The sequence below is a fragment of the Solanum stenotomum genome, chromosome 7 (assembly GCF_019186545.1).
Source record: "Solanum stenotomum isolate F172 chromosome 7, ASM1918654v1, whole genome shotgun sequence".
NCBI lineage: Eukaryota > Viridiplantae > Streptophyta > Magnoliopsida > Solanales > Solanaceae > Solanum > Solanum stenotomum.
The window spans coordinates 49703865-49720962 of NC_064288.1; the positions used below are offsets into that span (position 1 = coordinate 49703865).

At 35.4% G+C, this 17098-nt stretch overlaps 2 protein-coding genes across 2 annotated transcripts; one reads left to right on the forward strand and one right to left on the reverse strand.

The window, feature by feature from the left end:
* The first annotated feature begins 2092 nt into the window (after positions 1–2092).
* On the forward strand, positions 2093–6996 carry LOC125871882 (GDSL esterase/lipase CPRD49-like). The gene is made up of 6 exons (XM_049552582.1): positions 2093–2293; positions 4005–4082; positions 4275–4415; positions 4894–4970; positions 5072–5212; positions 6665–6996. Exons 1-6 carry the CDS (start codon positions 2183–2185, stop codon positions 6876–6878), a joined length of 762 nt encoding a protein of 253 aa, XP_049408539.1. The 5' UTR covers positions 2093–2182; the 3' UTR covers positions 6879–6996.
* Positions 6997–8919: 1923 nt separating this feature from the next.
* LOC125870759 (LIMR family protein At5g01460) lies at positions 8920–16390 on the reverse strand. Its single transcript, XM_049551266.1, has 14 exons — positions 15855–16390; positions 15686–15771; positions 14286–14401; positions 14055–14165; positions 13568–13666; positions 13328–13450; positions 11193–11255; positions 11024–11088; positions 10807–10916; positions 10599–10713; positions 10429–10494; positions 9580–9690; positions 9424–9490; positions 8920–9343 (listed from the first exon to the last, which is right to left on the reverse strand). The coding sequence occupies exons 1-14, from the start codon at positions 16202–16204 to the stop codon at positions 9296–9298; spliced, it is 1530 nt and encodes a 509-aa protein (XP_049407223.1). The 5' UTR covers positions 16205–16390; the 3' UTR covers positions 8920–9295.
* Between the last annotated feature and the right edge of the window lie 708 nt (positions 16391–17098).

The window sequence follows — 17098 nt, forward strand, 5'->3', positions numbered from 1 at the left end:
CTCTAAATCAAGAATTTACTACTTTTTCAACTTTGGGAGAAAACCCCCAAAACCCACATTTGAAATGCACTCAAAAATGAGAAATTTTGGAAAAACTTTGTCAAAATCAGTTTAGCCACAATACAAAGACCTTAAATCCCGAAAATCAATGAAAACTCATTCAAATTGGCCTTCAAATCAACAACTTTCAATTTCTCTACTTTAGAGTATAAAATCTCAACTTAATGGATAGAAATCATGAAATATGAAAGGTATATTCTTGGAAAAAGAGTAAAATAGGGTTAGAAATATGTACTCAATGATTATGAGAGAAAAACGCATCAAAAATCACCTCAACCCGACTTTTCTAGCTCCCATAATGTTAAAGATATGAAATAGATATTTAACTTCGCGATTCCAACACTAAAACCCATTTTTCAGTGCTCGAAGTCTATTTTTGTGCCACTAAAAGTGTGCACCAACAACCTTGAAAACATCTTCTTGACCCCCAAAACTCATTTGGAATTTTATAAACACAAACCAATAGTGCAAATTCATCATAAAAAATGTTTTGGAACCAATGGAATCGTCAAATATATTTTTAAAAATGGTTATGACCGAAATACCCCTCGGAACCCATTTAGGTCAAAAATTTCATCATTTTACCTAAATATCTAAATCACAACCTCGGGACTCTAACCAATTATCTTACTAAACCAAAATCGACGTTTTAGACTCGATAAAACTGACATAATCCCTATACGACGCTTAGAACTCATAATGTTGACCAAAGTCAACTATATAAAAAATTCTCAACTCAAAAGGGGCAAAATCACCAAAAACACACCCGATCACATCGGGGACCATACCAATCATTCCCACAACCCAAACTACTCATGAAAAAGCTAAGAGGGAGGGTAAAATGGTCATCTCACCATTAAAAGCAAATTTAGAAGAAATGGGATATTATACTATCCACCACTAAAACACGTGTTTGTCCCCGAACGAAAAGCAAAATAAGATACCTGAAGGGATGAAAAACTGAGGGTATCTACGATGCATATCAAACTCCACCTCCCACGTTGCCTCTTCAACAGGTCGGTGCCTCCACTGCACCTTCACCGACTCAATATGCTTGGATCTCAACTATTTAGTCTGTATATCCAAGATAGCAATCAGCTCCTCTTCAAAAGACAAATTCTGATCCAAAGCAACAGAATCCCACTTAATCACATGAGAATCATCATGAAGATATTGCTTGAGAATCGAAACATGGAACACGAGGTGAACCGCAGATAGGCTCGAAGGTAAGGCCAATCCATAGGCTACCTCTCCACACTTCCCCAAAATCTCAAAAGGTCTAGTGAACTGCGGATTGGGCTTTTCTTTATTTTCAAACTTCATCACACCCTTGGTGGGGCACACCTTAAGCAAAAACCTCTCCCCAATAGAAAAGGACACATCACGAACACCAAACCACATATCTCTTCTGCCTACTCTGTGTGATTACAAGGCATTGCTAAATCAACTTCACTAGTATAGTTAACTTAACCAACATCCTAACTGATTGATAGTTAGCAACTAACTAATTAGCCAATTTTGAAATCAGTTATAACAAACTCTGCAATCAACTAAGTGCGGTATTCACTTTAACATTATCATGATATGAGCTACTTAGTTATTATCAGTAATCAATATGACACATTATTATCAGATTATTATAGTCTTAAGTTAATTGCATGTTTCCATTGGGACTACGCTAAGTTCAATAAATTTACCTAACTCTTTTTACATAAAATTTTAAAAATAAGATGTGAATTGTTCACCATACTCTGAAATGATAGAAATAAGTATCTCATACAATTCAACTATCTCTCATATATCGAGATAAGTAGCATTTCACTTTTTCCATCCTCCGATACATCTCACTTCCACCTATATTATATTATTTTCCTAAATTTTATATATATATATATATATATATATATAAATATTTTTAAAATAATATTTTAAGCTTATAAAACAACAAAAAAAATCCAATGAAAACATTTTTGTTGATACCAAACACACCCTTAAATGCCATTTTAATCCGTTTGCTAAACTGTCCCCACTGCGCCGCCTGGAGCAAGTAAACAATTGTTCATAATTGTTATCTATCTTTTCTGGAGTCAGAGAAACATTTTTCTTTTGTTGAGTCTCATCAATGGTAGGACCAATTCGTCCACAATTTGTGCTTTTTGGCTCATCCATAGTGCAATTCAGCTTTAGTCATCAAGGATGGGGTGCAATACTCACTGACCTTTATGCTTGCAAGGTTTTCTTCTTTTTTTTCACATCCTCTGCGTCTCCACTTCTCCCTTAATTTTTTTTAGATTACGTGTGAGTTAGTACATGAATTTTTATAATCGATGTGGTGAATTGCGAAGTAGTGGATAGTGGGTACCACTTGATTTTGCAAATTTTTTATGGTTCTCACATAAAACGAGTCAAGAAGTCAGAATAGTGGTGTTATGAAAGTTATGATTAGTTTAATAATGAAAAGAAATGTTATATTGAAAATTATAATGAAAGAATTGCTATTGTGTAATTAAGAATTAAGGGACTATAACAGTTTGTTGGGTTCAAGTGTACACAGATTTTACCCCTACTTTTGTATGCTAGAAACTTCACATTGCTTAATATACAGATTCTTATTTCTGCATAAAATAATGCATAGATTCCTGCATAAGTTACGTGATTAGTATTATTTATAAGAATAATATGCAAAATTGCAACCAAATGGTGTGTGAGTTTCATTGAATTTAATGAGGGGATCAATTTTTCCTCATTCAAGAAACCAAACTAAGGTATACATGGTTATGCTGAACTCAATTCAAGACTTTCTTGTTTACTACAAAAAATGTTAAGCACTAATGGATGAGTGAACATGAAATTTAGCTAAAATTATTCTTTTTTTGTACTATGAATGCTTTGTTTTGTCAAGAATCAGGAAATTTGGACAAAAGATGTGTGGAAACATTAAAATATTATTATGTATTACATGAAGTAGCAATATGGCCCTGCTAAATTGTTGACATTCACCAGTAGTGGAGATGATACACTTTTTAAACCTTTTTGTCTCCATAACAAGGAACTAATAGGTTTGAATTGTGAATTGTGTGAACTACATCATCTAAAAGTATAAACTGTTAGAGATGGGACACTTTAATATATTCATTTTAGGTTCTCAACGCCCCTTACGGGATAAGCATGCGGAAATGTTCTATTGATAGATGTTGATGAGACTCGAACAGGGAACTTCTACCTGTTGTCTAGTATGGTACTGTGAAGTGTTTGATTATTCCCTCGTTCTTGGTTGAGGGACTAAGCAATCTAAATCATTGCCATTCGTGTATGATTTCAACAGTAAGAAAGAGGGGCTGAGATTGACCAGCGCTTAGCAAGTGAGATAATTGCTGTTGTTGGCATAAGTTGCATGTTTCTTTCAAGTATAGTTAGTTAACAATTCCTTAGAACATGATAAGTACAGTTTACTTGATTGAAAACTTTCTCCTTTTGTGTCAAGTTTTCCAACAGCTACATGATGCTCCTTTTGCATCGTGAATCATCAATAATTGGTCGAGCTTCAGTTTTAATTGCTAAATGATGTTATGGTAAAGAATTATAGGACGGCTTTAATTGAGTTGTTCTTAAGTTCACCTCTATTTTGTTTTGCTGTAATTTATTCTTTTTTCTTGCATTGTGTTGTTTTTCCATGCTTTCAGATGTGATTAACTATTGAAAGGTTTTCAAGGTAGTGGTGCCTCTTCTTTCGTGGATTAAAATGATAATCGTTTAGTTTGAATTTGAACTTTTTTCAATAAGTGGTGTAGATACATGTTTTGAAATGAAGAACGAAATACTTCTAAGGCTAGCTCAATGCCTACTTATTATGTTTTGTATGTGCTCTGGAGTTTATCGTAATTTTCAGTCACTTGCTTGTACAAAGGCCGGGGCTTATTTAATCAATCACACTGATGAAATAGGCAGATATACTGCTGCGTGGATATGCAGGTTGGAATTCAAGGTGCGCACTTCAAGTCTTGGATGAAGTGTTCCCCAAGGTAATTGGTTGATGATCAAAGTGTGCTGTCCTTTTCCTACTTCCATGTTTGAATAATTTTATCTATGTTCCAAGACAATGTAGCATTTGCTAGGCAACTTCATGGAAATTATTGAAAATCATCTAACATAGTGTTCAGTTCCTCTATCCCGCTCATATTTAATGTTGTTCGCTCATATGTTTTTAAACTTAGGATGCAGCTGTACAGCCTTCTCTGGTCATAGTTTATTTTGGAGGGAACGATTCAATGGAACCTCACCCAAGTGGCCTCGGTGCTCATGTTCCTCTTCCTGAATATGTAGAGAACATGAGGAAGATTGCAATTCATCTGAAGGTAACACTTCTAAAATTGAGTTGCACGCCGTGAATATATTCCAATGTGGTCTGGATTAACATTAAAGAATAAGAATACCTTGTTTTTCCTCACAACAAGTCTGCACGGGAAACTGTAATATGTTTTTGTTTCAAATTTGACAATATGTATTTCAACCTTTTATTTTGGTGACACTTTCATTCATCCTATTCCCAGACCCCACATAGTGGGATTTCACTGGGTATGTTGTTGTTGTTGTTGTGTTTCATTCATCCTATAATAACTCAGTTCTCAGTCATCAGGTCAAATTAATGGTGATACAAACAGTATATTTGAGCCACTTGCTTTTCTTGGATGAAGTGTTAGCAAAATATTAAAATAAAGCGAATGTACACAGATATTCTGATAAAATCTAGTTAGCACTTCAGCATCAACCTTTTTTTTTTTTAACAATATTTAATTTGGTTTGATTTGTAACATGTATCTGCTGCACTACCAGAGCCTCTCTCAGAAGACTCGGATAATCTTTCTCACTGCTCCTCCGGTGAATGAGGCACAAATGGCTGAAGTATTTGGGTAATCCACGTAACGCTAAGCATGGAAGTTTTTTTCATGGTTTGTTGAATTTCTTATTGCTAAACTAGTGACACATGCTTCTCATTACTGCACATAACCAGTAATGATCTTGGTCGATCAAATGAATCCTGTCGGAAATATTCAGACGCTTGTGTACAGTTGTGCCAAGAGTTAGGTGTGAAGGTTATAGATCTTTGGAAAGCACTTCAACAGAGGGATGATTGGTTGACTGCTTGCTTTATGTAAGTTTTTTATTTATTCGAAATCACTTTTTGTGTTTTGTCATGCTGAACATGTAAAATTAACTGTCGCTTTGGCGATACAATATCCAGCTTCACACACTACATCAAAAATGATCATTAGCGACAATTAATTCTTAATTACCACTAAATATGTATTTTTAGCGGCAATTAACACTCTTTGTATATGTCCCTAAAGCCTTTAGCGACATTGGTTCTAATGGCACTTAACTAATGCCGGTAAAGACTTTATCACTCTTTATTAATGTTAGTATTTACTGCCGCTAAAAGTTGTTTTTGTTGTAGTGACATATGTGTCAATCAATTAAATTTGGAACTACCCTTCTTAAGATATCTACTTTAAAGAGTCAACTGGTTCAAGTTTAAATTTTGGTAGATCTTTCCTTTTGGCTAGTACCTGTAGTAATCAACTAAAATGCTACCATATCTTCTCGGTAAGGACTGTATCGCTGTTAAATGTTCTGAAAAACTTGAAAATGCAAGGGGATACTACAGATCTTTCTGTCATAAGTGGCATGTTTTGTTTGCTTGGATATGGACATAAGTGACATCAAATTTACTTGAACTATGTAACGAAGTAGGCATTTGTGAAGGAATGGACTTACATGGTTGTTATGGCTGCCTCGTGGCAATGGTGACGGATATTTGTTCGGATGGACTCTTTTTCCACGGGTTAGAAATCAAAGCATCTATAGATGAGCTTAGGTTTTCTCTCATTTTGCTCGTCATGTCATAGATCACTTACATGATCGAAAGCTCCACCGATCGGCTACCTACTAACCTTCTACCCTAATCCTTGATCTTCATATCTAGGGTCATGTCCTCAGTAAGATGAAGTTGTGCCAAGTTATGTCTAATCACCCTCCCCAATTATTTTCAGCCTAACCCTATTTCTCGTAACTTCTACTACAACCAAGCTCTCACATATCCTAACTAGTGCATCCTCGCCCCTCCTCTTCAAATGTCTAAACCACCTCAACCTCGTTTCCCTCATCTTGTCCTCCACGGAGGCCACTCCCACTTTGCCCCGTTTAACTCTGTTCCTAATCATATCTCTCCTAGTATGTCCACACATTCATCTAACCATTCTCATCTCCACTACCTTTATCTTCTGAACATGAGCATTCCCGAGTGACCAGCACTCTACCTTGTACAACAGTGTTGGTCAAACCACTACTCAGTATAACTTACCAATTGTTGAGCACAATATACATATTAAATTTTGTCAGTGGTTCTGATCATAGATCTAGCTGAATGATACCTTGCATCCTGGTTGTTTTTATACTAAACCTTCTTTGGCGCTTATTCTGTTGGCAATCATCATGTTTATGTGATATCTCCTTTCCTATTTGCTTCTAATGTTAGATCATCTTTGACACGTCCCGTTGGCAATCACCATCTTCATGTATAACTTTCTTGATTTGTTTTCTGAAGGGATGGAATACATTTATCATGTGAAGGCAGCGAAATTGTGATCAAGGAAATCTTGAAAGTTATCAAAGAGGCGGACTGGGAACCTAACCTGCATTGGAGATCATTACCTACTGAATTCCCCGAAATCTCTCCGTGTATCTGTGTTGATCCAGAGGGTTCGACGGCTATAAAAGTTTCAGAGATGGATTTTGCATGGCAGACTCAATGGCAATAGTTCAGACTCTGATTATTCATTTGAACTTGTCTTCATGAATCAGTTGGTTTTCTTACCATGTATGTGAATTCTTCCAAGAAAATATAATGCAAGTCTTCCCTATGAAATCAACTTATTACAACTCTTTGTTTTTTTTCTTTTTTCACTCTGTATTTGGTATCCGTTTTGAATTTCTGGATTGGCTGCATTCGCAGCCCCATAAGGTTCATTTACGGGGAAGCACTTTCTACAAGTATTTTCCCATTTATAAGGCTCAAACCTGAAACCTCTAGTTAATGATGAAGGCGTAGCTCCAACATTTTGATTTAATAGGTTCAATCTTCAGGTTTTATCACTGAACACATGAAATTATAGGTTCATAATCTATTATTTATTAAACATTTGTAAGAGGCAAAGACATGCCATTATTAAGATAAAAGATTCTTATAATATATGATGGAAAGGGATCCTTAATTATAAGTTTAAAGTTATTTTAAGCTAATTACCAAATATAATACTTAATTCTTTTCAAATATAACAATTTAGAAAAATAGAAGATCCGTGAATTTTAGGCTCATATTTTGGTAAATCTGATGTTATGCCTAGTGTATGTCAGCATAATGTATTAACATGACCCTTAACTTGGCTTCAGCGGACAACTATGCCCTCCAACTTTGAGTGTGCACAAATAGGCACTGAAACACGTATAAAATTGAACAAGTAGACACACGTGTCCTACATGGCATAATACGTTGGATGGCACATAGGACACAACATTGTCATGTAGGGTGCCATGTAGAACGAATGTGTCTATTTGTTCAATTTTATACAAGTTTAAGTGTGCTTGTGCACACCCAAAGTTAAAGGTAATAGTTGCCGGCCAACGTCAAGTTAAGGATCATAATTATGTATTATGCTTATATACAGCTGTATTTTCTATTTATCATATATACATACAATTGTACACAGACATACGGGTGCATACAACGGCATACAAGTATGTATATCACTAAATATTGTCCGTATGTCAAAGTATATTATTGTATGCCATGTGTATGTCAAGTGTATATATTGGTATGTATAATGATATATTATGATATACATGAAGAGAAAAAATTGTGGATATCATAGAAGAGAACTCTAACACGACTAGGGTATGTATAAAAGAGAAGACAAAATACCATTTTTTTATGAAACTAATTGGAAGTTATATATATAGGATCCCCTGAATTGAATTGGTCCATGAATCTAAGAAATGGTGAGAATTCTTGATCTCTCACAATATCTCTCTCAATTTGAAAATCGATGATATATATATATATATATATATATATATATATATTCATCTACTTAGTGGTAAAATTTGGATATCACTATGTCTATGTGATGATAATTTTCTTTAAAATGTCATGTTAACCCTTGAATGATCCCTAAAATATTATTTAATTAATGTTTGTGAATGATTGGTAGAGATGTGTGCAAAATAACAATATTATAAACCACATCTAAGAATAAAATAGAGATTATTTAGTGGTTGTAAACACATAATTGGCCTTAATAATTAGGCAAATACAAGTTGACTATTCTCTCACATGACTTTTTAGTCTTCCTTTCAAAGCTATGGGAAAAGAAAAAGTCTTAGCTTAATCTGAGATTACTTTCATTGTACTGCTGCTAATTTGATCGACCAATGACATTAAAAAGAAACGATTGAATTAATAATTAAAACCCTAGCTAGTTAAGTTATTACTATATAATGTACTTTTTACCAGTGTTAAGTAAAAGAACATAAGTACTTGAAATTGAACTCCAAAATTTTATAGCTAAACATGTTTTCCAAAGTTTAACTCCGCAAAAAAATCAAAAAATTTCAAGCCCAAACACATCGCATTTACCCTACCTAATAGGAAGATGCAATTCATCGTAAAATGCTGACAAAACCATCCACTACATTCATATACAACTCCAACCAGCTACATCAAATAATCTTAACGAAATACACGGAAAAGCCAACAAGAATCTCGTAGGATCGAAAAGTATATAAAAGAGTTCACAGTAAATATACAAGCATCCAAGAAATTTTTGTATATAATGACTATATGATACATCAAGGACAAATCTCAAACCAAGCATTTAGAGGACGACATGCCCAAACAAATGATAACATTACCAAACAAATGATACATACAGAAGGTGGTATTAAGGGAAAAAACTAAATTAACAGCAGCAAGAACAGTGGCAGCAGCAGCAGCAGTACAGAGTCGCCAACATCCAACTTCCACTGTAGAAATCAAATTTAGTGGTGTTTGCCTCCTCCAAGAATAATATGAAACAAAACTAGGCAACATACACCACAGTTCAAAGCCTCAACATTAGTGATAGACCAGAGTAAGTCTCAAATACGGTCAGATACGTGCACTGCTATCCAATCAAAACCTTTAACTGGAGAGCTGGAACCTCCCACTAGGCTTTTTCCTTCTCCACCCCTGCAAAGTTGAAAATTGTTTAATTTCTCCTCCATCTTAAGAGCAAGGACTTCAGATATCAGACAGTAACAGAGACTTACAAAGGCAGCATAGTAAACAAATGTCAGACCAGCTAAAACAATGAATCCAATTTGAAACACGTTGTACCTGCGAAGACATCTTTCCCCATTCATAACATGATTCTTGCAGCCAGAAAACCAGCTCTTGGTGAAAATCTAGAAACAACAGCAACTTACTTGTATAGATACTTAATTCCACGAAGAGATTGCAGATTGTGACCAAATATTTCTTGAGCTGCAGTGGCTTGAGCATAGTATGCAAAGGCCGTGGCGCAGAACTGAATCACACTGCAAGTGCAGAAAACAAAAGATCATACTACCAAACTTTTACACCAAGTGAAAGCAGGAGAAAGGTGGTTATCAATCCAAAAACTGCAGATTGGCTAATACCCTTTCAAAAACCAGAATATTAAGTGAACATATATTTAGCATCCACGAATTTCATATCTTCTATATACCACCTATCAACTCAGCCAAGTATTTAATAGATGAAAACATTATCCAACAAAGTAGATGAAGCTATCTGTTTTTTATTTAGAAATAAAGGGGGCAATGCACGTCCTTTAAACAAGTGCCTCATAAAATTCAGCACAGAAGTTTCAGCATATCCTGTCAGAGTAATCCTTTCTTTCCTTTCCATAGTTGCTTACATATGGTGTAACTAGTAAATGGTCTAGAACCACAATACCCCCAAGTTAGATCAAAGCTACAACAATAATTCCCAGTTCAACTTATAAGCAGCAGGCTGCTTCTTTTGTAGGATCTAGCCATAACCTGGAGGACCTGATTTAGCATGTTGTTTCATGCCTCACTTCAGAGTTCAGCCAAATATCAACACTCAATTTCCCAATAAATTGAATCCTAGCTGGTACATTAAATGCTTTACTATTTGCATGGACAACCCAAAGTGTCCCACACACCAGTGGTCTAAGCACTTGTCCTTCAGATATTCATCATTAAGATCAATTATTACACCGCTGAAAATGGAACAAATACATAAGAAAAATTGAACAGCACTAATCCTACCTGATGGAGCAAAGAAGAATAAGGCCCACATTGAAAAGAAAGGAGTTCATGAGCGTAGCTCCCCACCTGTAAATAGTGGTCCAGCACAGCAGTGAGACAGGGAAGACAGAGGAAAGCAGGTGGCAAACAGATTCAATAAAGTATAATTTCAAACAGCAGAAGAAATTTACTTCATTGGGTGAATCGTAACAAAAACTAATCTCAAGCCAATCATCATTGCTCCAGCAATCACCGCAAGCAGAAGGTAGAAGCAAAAAAATGCAAAAGCTGCAGTGCCCAAAAGACCTGGAGAAATATCAGAAAAAAATACCATCACATTTCATGTTATCAGTCACCATACGTAGCAAATAAGGCAGGGGAGAGAAAGGTTGAAGGTACCCCAAATATCATCTAGTTTGATGAAAACCTCATTAAGGAAGGAAGAAAGTGGAGGATCAATAAGAAGATATATCACGATATGGGCAACCCAAGCTACAGAGACAATCAGCCTGTTTACATGAACCAAAAAACACAGATTCACTACATACCATCTATTTATGTCACAAATTATTCCAAAAGAACTAGTGGAATTAAATTCCATCACATTCCCACATACCCTAAAACGCCTAGAATGAGTTTTGCCAAGTAACCTAGAACCGTCATTGCCCAAGCAGTCTCAGCCTGCCAAAAAGAGGCCATCAAACTAGTTTGCTCAACAAAGATACTTTGGCAAGGTATGAAAAATAAGATTTTAGCCTGCCAAGTATAAAAGCACGTCTCTTTACCTTTTCACCTTGAGGATACATTTCCTCGAGAGCCTTGACATCGTCTTCAAGAAGAAGAACCTCCTGCAAGGTAAAACAAAATATCATTTATCACACTAACATAAAAAGAAACCAGTATTTTTCAGTATATTCATTTCTTGATATATTAATCTGACAAGAAAACAGAATCTTCATCCAACATCCTAAGATAAATGAGATAAAATTGACATGAGGTCTGACATAAAATCATCAATAACTTAATGTAGAATTTCGAGGCAAAATGGATCATAGATATCAAGAGGAGTGTCACTTGCATACACAGATTATGGACATCGATTGGTCATATTAAAATAGCATAGCATGGTTTATTCAGCCTTTGCGGGAGAAGCGTCGAGCTCAACTTATAAAAAGTTCTATTTTATTTATTTTTATTTTCAAATTTCATAAAATGTATAATGGCTACTTGAACAGTGATTATCACCTCACCTCCCACCCCTTTTTCCTACTTACACAACAGATACTATTTGCGGAGTCATACAACTTGATATTCAATTAGAAACTATTCAAACATTTCTATATTTTACTTTTGTTGTGCTGTGAAGGAGGGGTGTCATTCCCCTATCAACAATATTATGTTTACTTATATTCTTGATATTTGTTTTGTAGGAATTTGTTGTTGATTCTTGTGAATTGAAATGGATAGATTTTTGAAGAAACATATTTCTTTTCAACCAAGTTCTAGTTTTAGATATAATTCTCCGCGTCTTATAGATGAGTTTGATTTGTAGTCACTTAAACCCGATCCTTGAGAAAGAATACCAATTGATAAATATAGCCTAGAATACGGGATGAAGTGAAACTATATTCAACAAGGGCCTTGTCAACCTGTTGTTTTTAATTTCCTCAAACTAAATTCAAGAAGAAAATGCATCGATTTAGTTCAACATGGTTTGAGGGTTAATATTCTAGGTGGATAGAGAATTGTGTGAAGAGAGATGTTGCATTTTGCTTATGTTGCTATTTACTTAAAAATGACTATCCAAGAGGGAAATGCGGGTGATTTTTTCACAAAAATAGATTTTAAGGGTTGGAATCATAGTTCGGATTTCGGAACGATTTGATTTATATGTTGGTGAAGTAAACAACATCCACAATAGGTGTTTCAACAAGATGCTAGATTTGGAGAATCAATCTCAATCCATTCAAGTTGCTTTTGACAAGCAATCTAAGAAAACAAGAAGTGAGCATCAAATTCGGTTAGAGGCTTCTACTAATGTGGCAAGGTTCCTCTTGGAATTTGGGTTTATCTTTTCGAGGTCATGATGAAAGTGAATCTTCAAAAAGCTAAAGGCCTTTTTCTAGGTTTTTTGGAATGGCTTGAAAAAATGCTATGATGTCTTCTCCAAAAATTCAAAAGGATATTGTGAGTGCTTGTGCACAAGAAACCATGAAAGTATAATTGATGACTTGGATGGAGATTTTTTTTGGAATATTAGTTGATGAATCCAAGAACATATCACACCATGAACATATGGCCCTTACTTTGCGATATGTTAATAAAAAGGCAAAGTGAATGAACAAGTTATGCGCTATTATTCGTGCTGGTGATACATGGCACAATCTTTGAAGGAAACAATATGCTCTTTGCTTTGGAGATACTCTGAGTGTATCCAAAATACGTGGACAAGACTATGATGGGGCATCAGGCATGTAACATACAGGGGGAGATAAATGATTTTTCAGCTTTCATTTTGCAGGAAACTCCATCGATATATTGCATTCACTATTTTGCTCACCAATTAAAATTGACACTTGTACCTATTGCCAAAGAAAATTTGCTTGTGGACAACTTTGCTATAATTGCTAAAGTGTTGAACGTGATTAAAGCATCATTTAAGTGTAGAGATCAACTTCGGGACCATCAAGCAGAAATGTTGGAACAACTATTAGAAAGCAATGAAGTTCAAAGTGGAAAAGGTTTAAATCAAGAACGAGAGCTTCTAAGACTAGGTGACACTCATTGGGATCTCATTTTACAACATTGGTTCACTTTGTTGTTTTATTTTCATCTATAGCTCATGTGCTAGATACAATTAAATGTGGATGATAAAAATGAAAAGAACATTCAGAGAAACCATGATAAAAATAAGATATACCTTTTCGACTGCCTTCACATTCTTCCGCCATTTTCTTCCCTTACTTCCGCTCCTTTCTTCTTGATGAAGCGCATCAGTTGCTTTCTTCAATTCTTTTGCTTTTTTACCTAGCTCGGTAGCTTCCTGCAAAATCAAAATGAAGCATCATGAGTCATGACACCAGCGTGTATACCTTTCTTTATTTAATTTTAAACATCCGAGCAGGAAAATATGCAAAGAGCTTCTAACAGAAGAAAATACCTTGATATACTGTGACCGTGTAATAACAGCCTTTGGACGCCTGATGAACGAAAATATAAGTCCCAGCGGGAGACAAGCAATGCCAACACCACCAAAAATCTGGATATAATATGAGAAGCAGATAAGTCAGTACCAAACACGCATATTAGGGTGGCGGGTTCTCTTCTTTGTCCTCCAATGCTGCTCCTCAACCTCACAAGAACCGATCACCCTAACCCCCTCAACTATAATAAGAAGACACAACAAAAGATGCATGGTCAAGTAGCCACCCTTACAGAAAATTTATTTATATTCAACTGCAAACGACGGAAAAATTCCTCAACTTGATTCTAAATTCTACACTTAAAAACCAGCTAAGTGATATCTCAGAAGTTCTCCATATTAAGAGGCATTATACCAAAACAGAAATGACTGAAGAACTGAATATTCAGTCTCTTCATCACAACAATAACAATATTCAAGTGTCTAAAATTAAGTATTGTCATACCGTGAAAAGTACAGATCCAACAATGGTAGCCAGAGCAACGACATATTCAGGAAAAGTAGCACGCATAGTCCAGGTTGTCTCAGAGGAAGCATTAGCAGAATATGCAGAACACTGGTAACAATTGAAGGCAAGGATTAGAATGGCGGCTTTGGAACAAGACATTAAACTACTTATCGATGCTTACATAAGCTCAACTAACTAAGAAACAAAAACATTCAAATTTGCACCAACCTGACGGGCACCATTTCCAACACATTGTTGACCATTGTTAAAATCAAATGAATTCGGAAAGGAAGTGGTGGCTGATGACAGGTGTCTTACAGTGAAGTCTGCCTTTCCAGCGAGCCCTGATATACTCAAAAGAGGGGTAGATAAAGATCAGAAAAGATGTGTGATGAACAACAAAACCAAAGCAAATTACCCGAACTTAAGCAAATTAAATATAACTTGACACTTCAGTATACTTATCAGGAAAAAAAAAATGGTAAAATGTGCAAGGAGATCCACAAAGTTAGAAGCAATGAAGGTAACAAATTGCAATTGAAAACTATATAAACCCTAAGGAAAGGGATGAATGTAACTATGTAAGTAAAGTATGTTCGCCATTGCATAATTAAGCGAAGAGCAAGGTGCCAGATTAGCAGCAGTTTTGGGGTCGCAAAAGTTTATAACTACTTGCAGTGGCAGTATAATACTTGATGACATGCGGCATGCGGTGGACAAGATCACATCCCCCTCTCTATTGGTCCTTCAGCAGTATCCACAAGTAAAAAATGCATAAAGTTTCAAAATCTGGCCCAAAAATCACACTTCCATATCTGATCAAAAATAGATCCAAGTAGCACTACAACAACTAGAGTGGCAAAGATGGGAAAATCAGTGGGACGGTTGTGATTGAGCCACAAACCAGATGAGACATTCTTGACACCATCTTGTGTATAATCAGGAGTATTTAACTTATAATAAGAAAACTAAAATGGCAAAATACAACTCCTAACTCTAGGCATACAATCCCCATAAACAGCATCCAATTATTCTTCTTTTCGTATTTGTCCCGTCATCTATAGGGGGCAAAATTCATGAGAAAAAACTCCTAACTGAAGAAACTGTAACACATGATACTGAAGTCCAAATAAGAAACACAGCAACTACACATGATAGAGAAGCTCAAATAAGAAACACGACAACTCCCTCAATAAGCTCTGGTAATTTGAACAATTAGACAACTAAAGTAAGTATGTGAATGTGACCTTTATACCAATTTCATTCCATATCCAAGACTCACACTTTTAACTCTGCCTATGAGAACTTCGCAATGCAATCGTCAGTTCAAACCACAATAAAGAAAGAGAATGTAGGTTAACTGCTAACAGTAGCCAAAAGATACTCTTAACTCTTGCATTTAATGGATACAGATAATTCATTGAGTCAACCCAACTAATTTTGGTATATGGCATAGTTGATTGTCATCTAAAATACCCAACTCCGTACCCAAATTCTGGCATTTCCCCATCAAAATTAACTAGTCCCCAAGCTCACCCGACATCACATTAGTATCCAAAGATAGAAATGCACAGCATATTATACATGTCAACAAGTCTCATCAACACACAAAGTTACTCGAAACTTACCATATAAAATTCCAAGCAACAAAGCACACACAATTGCTGTGACCAACACCCAACACATTGCACTTTTAAGCCTTTTGGCAATTGTCCTACAGAATACAGAAAATCAAAACATCAGAACAGCAATTCCATACCATACACATCATGTCCAAAATTGTTCGAATACACGTACTTATCCTGGTCGCCTTCGTAGTAGAACATAGCAAAAGGAATGACGAAGAAAACGAGAATAGCATCAACAATGTAGATAGCAAGCCATAGTTGCTTCATCGGGAGCGTGAGATTACACGCTCCATTATAAATCGCGTGTTGACAAGCCTGCCGATTTGCAACATCGGCCGGTAACATGAGAATAGAAATGGCAGCGATTGAGAGGCCAAAAACGACAACAAATTTGGGGAAATAGGCTTGATTAGCATCATCAGGATGCTGATAATTGATGAGAAGATAGACATTGAATATGAAAACGAGAATACATACGACTATGGCTACAATAACCAAGGCGAGATTGAAATCCCCCATTGTTGTGTGAAGATTTCTCGATTCGGATCAATTTTGAAGGTTGATTCGAATCGGAACAACGTGTGAATGAGAAGAATTTAGGGTTTGGGTTTGAAATTTGATGAACAGAGGCCCTTTTTCAGATCTGGGTTTTCGAAAAGAAGGAGAAAAAGAGAACGGGCGGATTTGCTCCGGTAGCAGTTTGATGTGTTTGAGCTGGAGAGTTTTGAGTATTACTAATTTACCCTTTTTCAAAAATAATATTTTTTTTTTCTCTAATAAGTATTTTTGATCTGCCAACAGCAATGGAACGTAGAGAGACTCGAAATATGTCTTCTAATTTTGGTAAGCACAAGTAGATATCTTAAATTTATAAAAAGTTGAATAACTAGACATATTAGTGATTTGTGTTTCTATTTCGTGAATATTTCATCATTTCTTTAATATTTTAGTAAAATATTATGTAGATATAAAATAGTGATGTGGGTCAATTTTTATATTTAAAAAATATGAAATCATCATACAAAATTTTCAAATCAAGTTTTTTTGAATTAATTTTATGTCGTGATTTAAAATTACGAGATGAAATCACTAAACGGAGGGCTTAAATGTAATTTGAAATATATTAGTAGAGGGAACAGGCTGGCAAAAGTAAGGCATTATTTGTTGTTTCCAACGGTTTCGCTGGATTAGAAAATTTTAAAATATGCACTCTATGCTCTCCACTCAGACAGTCGCCCATTATTTTCTACTCCTTTTTTTTTTTCACTTTTACTACGGTCGAAATTATACGTCGTGTTTATGAAGAAAAAAAATAAAAAATAAAAATTTGTAAAATTTATCTATTTTGCGATTACTTTATGATGTATGTTGAAAATTAAACTCGTTCAAATCTTTTCAATCTCTCTTCGATTT